Source organism: Microtus ochrogaster, unplaced genomic scaffold, assembly GCF_000317375.1.
Source record: "Microtus ochrogaster isolate Prairie Vole_2 unplaced genomic scaffold, MicOch1.0 UNK16, whole genome shotgun sequence".
Lineage (NCBI taxonomy): Eukaryota > Metazoa > Chordata > Mammalia > Rodentia > Cricetidae > Microtus > Microtus ochrogaster.
Window position 1 is genome coordinate 4,044,081 of NW_004949114.1, and position 7,665 is coordinate 4,051,745.

Genomic DNA, 7,665 nt, shown 5'->3' on the forward strand with positions numbered 1-7,665 from the left:
TGTAGAGCGAGTTCCAGGACTGCCAGGAACCCCACCAGTCTGTAGAGCGAGTTCCAGGACTGCCAGGAACCCCACCAGTCTGTAGAGCGAGTTCCGGGTACTGCCAGAAACCCCACCAGTCTGTAGAGCGAGTTCCGGGTACTGCCAGAAACCCCCACAGGGAGGTGTGGGGGAGCTTAGCTGGCAGGAAGCCAAGTGAACTTGTTTGTACTATAGGAGGAAGGAGAGTGGTTCAGGGCTAGTGGCTTTTGACCTTCAGCAGACAAACCTAGAAGGGTCCTAACCCTGCTGCTTTAGGAATTTGAGGGTCTGTTTTGGTTATGGTCAAGGGCAAGGAGATAACATATTCAAGAGACAGGAGAGAATGTTTAGAATTTGGGCACTGATTTACAGTGTGATAGTCACTTGCTTCTTTGACTCTTAAACATGTCTTGTGGAAAGGCTAGGAGTCCAGTTTTAGTATTTGTAACTGAATAAAATTCATTTCCATTTAAGTCATTGCAGTGACGGGATAACTATTGCTCAGCGGTTACAGACATTTAGTATCGGATAGAAGTATCAGACCAGGCTGAGAATGTAGTGAGAGCTTGTTTCAGAATAAGTTAAAAGCAGGCTGGGGCTTATTTAGTGTACCACTAAATAGTATATTGTTTGCCTAGTGTGCCTGCAGGATCCTAGAATCAACCCCAAGCACTATTTAAAGAGCAGAAGAGTGAGCTAGGGACAGCGGGGGACTGAGAAAGAGGGAACTAACTGTTCTCTGCTTCCTGCCTGCTCCTGCTTCACCCCGTTGGTGGGTTCTTTCTACAAGAAAAGTGAAGCTATCTTAATGTAGTATGAGCCACTGCCGGGCCGTGCTAGGTTGTTTCCTTTCTTTCAAAGTCTCGTGTCACAACTCTCATCCTGGTTCTTGCTGGGGCCAAGGAAGAAAGGACTTGGCCCCTTAGGCAATGGGCAGTTGGTTTACTCCTCCCTTGTTGCCACTGTTGAGTGAGGAACAAACGTGCTCGGCCCCTGTCACCTAGCGGTGGATGTCATTCCTCCTCAGGAATAGCCACACTGCAGCTCCCTGGGATAAATCACATGCACTATATGAGCGGGTGCTGCGGGCATATGCAGATACGGAGGTCAGAGGACTGGTAGGCACTGCCCCTCTTTCCCAAGCCAGGCGTGGGACTCAATCTAGGGTGGGAAATATCCATAGTAAACCAGCTTGAGAGGTGAGAGCTTTTGGGTTGGGGGGCTTGCTACTTGTCAGGTGTGTCTCCTGAATCAGACACCAACACCAAGCCTCGTGGAGCCTACTGACCACTCCTGTTCTGTCACGTACGGGTAACTGTACACAGGAAGATTCTGCATGTTAGCATATTGTTGCCCTCTGACCTTCTGTCACTATCAGTCAAAAACTCTGCGTAGCCAGGCATAGAGGCACACATCTATAATTAAAGATATACATGTATTTTTTAAAATTCAAATTAATTAAAAGTAATTGGAAGGCAGAGGGAGGAAGAGCACACAAGTCTGAAGCCAGTCTGAAATACAGTCTCTCAACAAAACAGAGCCGTTGAAACATACCTGTACACATTCCCACGCTTCCTGGGAGGGAGGAGGGACAGTGCAGCAAACCCTCTGCTTTGGCTGAGCACTGCGTCCACACAGTCAGTCCCAGCAAGAGAGCAAGGCCTGTTTCTAAACTAAGACCTTGTCTCACGTCGAAACAGGAAGTTGAACTTAAAATTTGGAACTTCTGAGCCAGGCATGGTGACACACACCTTTAATCCCAGCACTCAGGAGGCAGAGGCAGGCAGATCTGAGTTTGAGGCCAGCCAGGGCTGCATAGTGAGACTCTGTCTCAGAAAAAAATAAAAATAAATAAAATAACCTGAACTTCAGAGACTGATAGAAGGGTGGCCCAAGAATAATTTAGCTTTCGTATTGCCAAACTTTTGTTACCTGTGTTTAAGAGGCATCTATAGCTTGGGGCGGGGATGCGCACACCTTTAATCCCAGTCATTTGGGAGGCCACAGCTGCAAGATCAAGTTTGAGACAAACCAGTGAGCAAAATCTTATCTCCTTAGGGGGGTGGAGTGGGGATGAAAATCTTCATTTCTTCCTTAAGATGTACTCTGAGGAAGGCAGGGGGTCTGAGCACTGGTTAAGTGTTCACCTGAGTACTGTTTTCACTTTGAGATGAAAACATAGCATCTAAGGAGTCTAGCCACTGATGAGTAGCTGTAGCCTATGAAAACTAGAGTTTCTTTGTTTTCTTAAGATTGAAATACATAGCGCTGGACTTCACATTCATATTCAAAGCAAGATGGAAAGCTAAAATTTTCTCCCTAGCCTAGGCTTCCCCCTCTTTTCACTGGCCTGAATTAGAATCATGACCACCCTGACCAAGGAGACAGCGTAATTATTCTTTAGATTAATTGTAACTTACTGCTTTGTGTGGGTGTTTTGCCTGCCTGTATGTGTGTGCGCTACATGCATGCCTGGTGCCTGCAGAGGCCGGATAAGGGCATTGGATTCCCTGGAACTAGAGTTCCAGGTTGTTGTGAGCTGCCATGTGGGTGCTGGGTTCCAAAGGAACCCAGGTCCTTTGGAAGAGCAGCCAGTTCTCTAAACCTGAGCCGCCTCTCCAGCCTCTACAGTAGTTATAATTGGCTGATGTCCTTTTGACTGCTGCATATCCTGCTGACCCTATAGGCCAAATTTCTTATATAAAAGGGAGACCTGAACGTGAGTTGGGGACGACTTGAGGATGTGTCTGGTAAATAACACGACAGTAAGAAGCATTTGAAAATGAAGGATTGACTGGGTGAGATAGTTAAGCATGGTGTTGTATTGAACCCTCAGACCTGGGAAAGTTGAGGTATTGCCATTGGTTTTTCCAACCCCTCGTGGCTGAATGGCTCTTGTGACTGCCTTAGCCCAGGGGACAAATCATGGGAAGGGATTGTTTTAACATTCAGAATGGCCCCACAGCTGGTCTTTCCACCAACTGCCTGACTCTTCCTGCCGAGTCCCCATGCCCTCCTGCCACACGGTGCATGTTACGTAGACCATCTAGCTGAAAGACACACTTGCCTCGGCCTTGTACTAACTTCCCCTTTTCTCTCTCTCCTCCTGTTCCTCCTTTCCTCTTCCCTCTTCTCTGTTGCTGCTGCAGAGCGTCTCTACAGCCAACTTGAGCGAAACCGCCTGCTTTCTAATGAACTGAAGCTAACGCTGCATGATCTGTGTGACTGATGGGCAGGGCTCCCTGTGCCCAGTAAACCCACACCACTGACCTGGACCCCAGCAAAAAGCTGATTGTCTTTTTAAAAAGTTATTGTTTTGCCCTGAGCAAGTTAGTTTTTATTGAGGGCAGTTAGAATACTGTTCATTTCCTGACAGCCCCCATGAAGCTGCAATTCTCTATTTTAGGAGAAATTGTAGATGATGAAGGAAGGGGCCTGGAAATTGAGAGGGGGACTTGGGAAGCCTTAGCTGCAGCTTTCTCCCCTGTGCACCTGCTTTAGGGTTGGCACTTTTGCATGGATATTTTCTAACAATAAAAAGACTGACTTGACAAGATGTTGTAGCTGCTTCATCTTCAGGCCCAGAGATGGGCTCTTCTGACTGGGTGGAAACGGGTGGGAAGAAAGGGTGCGTAGCATGAACATCACTGATTTGCAAGTTTTCTTCCCTTCCGTGAAGCGCCATAGTTACCCGCAGGTTAACTGCTTGGTGTGCTACCACTGGCCTTCTTCCTGATAGTTTCCTTCTTGCTGCTTTTGGGTGTAGTTGTATATCACTGTCTGGGGCTTACTCTGTTGGTGCCTCTGCTGAAATCTCAATGGGGCTTTGCTCGCAAGAATGGGTCTGGGTAGTATTCTTGACTTAAACCTGAGGACCCCTGTCTCCCTGCTCTGTGGAGAAAGTACCTACCGCAGGGGGATCTTCCTGTGCTCTTTACTGAGGTATTGGTGTTTGTCCTCATCCGCAGCAGTCACCCTCTAGTGTGACATTTCAAGGAGATACTGACCTGTGGGCAGAGTGGGTGCCTGGTGCTTTCGCCTGATTCTGTGGAGACCTGTGGGAGGGAGAGGGAATGGCCGACAAGCCCCAGTTCCCTCCCTCAGGCAGCAGAGAAATGCCTCTGCTTCAGTAGGTATGCTAGAGTCCCCACAGAACCCAGCGATGCCATAGCTGCCTTCTGTAGCTTCCGTGCGACTGGCGCAAGTCTCAGAATAGGGAGAGCTCGAAACTGACTTTGTATAATTCCTCTCTGTTCCCACTAGATAAGCTGAAGTGCACCAAAGAGGAACACCTCTGTACACAAAGGATGCTGGACCAGACCCTGCTGGACCTGAACGAGATGTAGAGCACCCCCTATTCCCCGCCCTGCCACCGCTCCTCCCTCTGACCCTGACTCCGCCCGAGGCCAGCCTGCCTGAAGCTGACCTTGAAACCGAGGGCTGATCTTTTTAACTGAAGGCCGCTTTCCCTCCTGCCACCCCTCTACCCTTCATGTCTTTTTCATAAAACTGTGTCAGCCTCTTCCCAGAGTTCCCAGCTGGAGGGGCTGAGCACCTTTGGGAACAATATTTAAGGGAGTGTGAGCACAATGCATTTGTCTTCAGTGCTCTTGGGATCTGCACATTGTGATTCCTTTTGTCTTAGCGACCATTGTAACATTCCAAGCACTTCCACAGCTTGGAGCAGCAGCCCAGTTCCTTGTCACTGTTGGAAGGTGACATGCCGGCCTAATGGATACTGCTCTCTCCATAGAGGAGGAACACAGGACAGCCAGCAGAGCCCAGCAGGCTCCACTGTGGGACACCTCAGTTCTCTGCACCAAGTCCTAGCCAAACAACAGGGAATTCTAGGAAGTTAGCCAGAAACAAAAACTCTTCCGGGCTGTGAAGGTTCCATCTTTGATATCTTTGAACAACTTTAACCTTGTTTTTTATGTTTTACTTCTTCCATCAGTCGTGACCAAATGAGCCGGTGAGGCATCACAGATGCCTCACCCCCAGGCCTTGTACATGCCAGGCAAGCATGCTACTGCGCGGCCCCAGCCCCACTGGTCTCTCCTCCGCCCCTTCCTAACTGCTCACACGGATCATGCTGCCCCTTAGTGTTCACCTGCCCCGAGGGAGAAAGAAAAGGAAGATTATGTTCGTGCCACTGATTTAGCCATGTGGACGTCATCTCATTGCCTTTCCCGAAGCTGCTGTCTCTTAAAGTGCCATCTCATTGTGCTTCGTATCAGCCAGTGCTGGAGGAATCTTGAATAGCTTATGTAAAAAACTTTTTAAATTTTATATTATTTTGAAATTTTGCTTTTGGGGACTTGGGTTATCTTGGTCAACCCATTGGCTGTGAGAATCCTTTGCAGTCTGTGGGCTGGCAGTGTGCCGATCTTTCGAGTGTCCCCGCCCAGTCACCGTGTTCAGGCAGTCTCTTCGAGGCCTGTTCCAGGTGGACATGCTGCAGCTTACTGGCTTGTTTGTACTCCTGTCCAGAGAGAACCTCATAGTGCAACTGTTTTGATACTGAATATCAACTCGTGACATTTTAAAATAAAGAACCAGTCCTTCAACCCTCAGCCCGACTTGACTCTGTTAAACCAAGTGTGCTTTCTCCTCCACAGGGCTCCACAGACCAGGCTAAAAGTCAGGTCTTCGTGCCTGAAGGCCTCAGGATTTAACACAGCACACACACTGGAAACAGACAAAAGTCCTAGGTGTGAGGACTTCAGCTCTGGTGTGTCATCCACAGCCCCAGCCCACCAGCCAGGCAGAGACAGGAACATCCCTAGGCCATGCTGGCCAGCCAGTGGCCAAATCAATAAGCTTCAAGTTCAGTTTAGACCCTGTCTGAGATGGTCAGACATGGTGTTCTGTGCCTTTAGTTCTAATACTCAAGAGGCAGAGACGGTTGGATCTCTTGAATTTCAGGCCAGCCTGGTCTATAGAACAAGTTACTGGACAGCCAGGACTACATAGAAACCCTGTCTTGAAAAAAATAAAGACTCATCTCCAAAAACACAATGTGCTGTAGAGGTGGCCTGGGAATTGGGAGCATCTGCTTGGGGGGGGGGGGCTGGAGGGGGTCACCAGCATCAGTGGTGACTTGACTCTGTCACTTCAGTTCCAGGTGTCTGAGGGCTTCTGCACCTGTGTTCCACTTACACTCGGAAAGCTCACACACAGACATAATTTGTAAAACTTAAAATAAGCTCAGCAGTGGTGGTGCATACCTTTAAATCCCAGCACTCAAGAGGCAGGCAGATTTTTGAGTTTGTGGCTAGCCTGGTCCACAGAGTGAGTTCTAAGATAGCCAGGGCTACAGAGAAACCCTGTCTCAAAAACCAAAAGAAAGAAAAATTCCATTTTGTTTCATGAGACAGGGTTTCTATAAATAGGCCTGGTTATCCTGAAACTCAAAAACTCACCATGTACACAAGGCTGGCCTCAAAAGTTCTGCCTGTAGCCGGGGCGGCAGTGGTGCATGCCTTTAATCTCAGCATTCAGGAGGCAGAGGCAGGCGGATCTTTGTGAGTTCCAGGCCACCCTGGTCTATTAAAGAGCTAGCTTCAGGACAGGCTCCAAAGCTACAGAGAAACCGTGTTTCGAAAAAACAAAAGTTTCACGTGCCTTTGCTGTTTCCCTAGTGCTGGGATTAAAAGTGTGTTCTCCAGAGAACCTAGACAACAATGAGAACCCTAAGAGAGACATACATGGATCTAATCTACATGGGAAGTAGAAAAAGACAAGATCTCCTGAGTAAATTGGGAGCATGGGGACCTTGGGAGAGGGTTGAGAGGGAGAGAAGGAAGCAGAGAAAAATGTAGTGCTCAATTTAAAAAAAAAAAAATTGGTTGGGGCTGGAGAGATGGCTCAGTGGTTAAGAGCATTGCCTGCTCTTCCAAAGGTCATGAGTTCAATTCCCAGCAACCACATGGTGGCTCACAACCATCTGTAAAGAGGTCTGGCGCCCTCTTCTGGCCTTCAGGCATACAGACAGAATATTGTATACACAATAAATAAATATTTTTAAAAAAAAGGTGGTGGGAGCGCACACCTTTATGAGTTCGAGGCCAGCCTGGTCTATAAGAGCTAGTTTCCAGGACAGGTTCCAAAGCTACAGAGAAATCCTGTCTCAAAACAAACAAACAAACAAACAAACAAACAAACTAGGCCAGTTTCTTCCCCCCCCCCAAAAAAAAGTATGTGCCAAAAAAAACAAAAATTTTTTTTTGCTAGGTGGTGGTGGTGCACGCCTTTAATCCTAACACTCGGGAGGCAGAGGCAGGTGGTGAGTTTGAGACCAGCCTGGTCTAAAAAAAAATTTTTTTTTTAAATTAAGGTAGCATTTCAGGAAGATCTCATAGGTTGATGTTTGACTTTTTTTTAATATTTATTTATTATGTATACAACATTATGCTTCCATGTGTGTCCACACGCCAGAAGAGGGCACCAGATGTCATTACAGATGGTTATGAGCCACCATGTGGCTGCTGGGAATTGAACTCAGGACCTCTGGAAGAGCAGCCAGTGTTCCTAACCTCTGAGCCACCTCTCCAGCCCCACGTTTGACTTCTACATACTTGCAATTTTTTTTTAATTTTTTTGGTTTTTCGAACTCACAAAGATCCACCTGCCTCTGCTTCCCGA

The 7,665-nt window shown here is 47.7% G+C and overlaps 1 protein-coding gene across 11 annotated transcripts in view; it reads left to right on the forward strand.

The window, feature by feature from the left end:
- Positions 1–5,592, forward strand: part of Tpm3 (tropomyosin 3) — a 28,391-nt gene extending 22,799 nt beyond the window's left edge. For 5 of the 11 annotated variants that reach the window (XM_005367212.2, XM_005367214.1, XM_005367218.3 and 2 more), the window contains one exon: positions 4,285–5,592. In XM_005367212.2, the coding sequence (XP_005367269.1) occupies positions 4,285–4,367 (83 nt within the window). In that variant the 3' untranslated portion in view covers positions 4,368–5,592. Of the gene's footprint in view, positions 1–3,170; positions 3,573–4,284 lie in introns of those variants that run through there. The other 6 variants (XM_005367217.1, XM_005367223.2, XM_005367222.3 and 3 more) reach the window with 2 other exon arrangements.
- Positions 5,593–7,665: the final 2,073 nt, after the last annotated feature.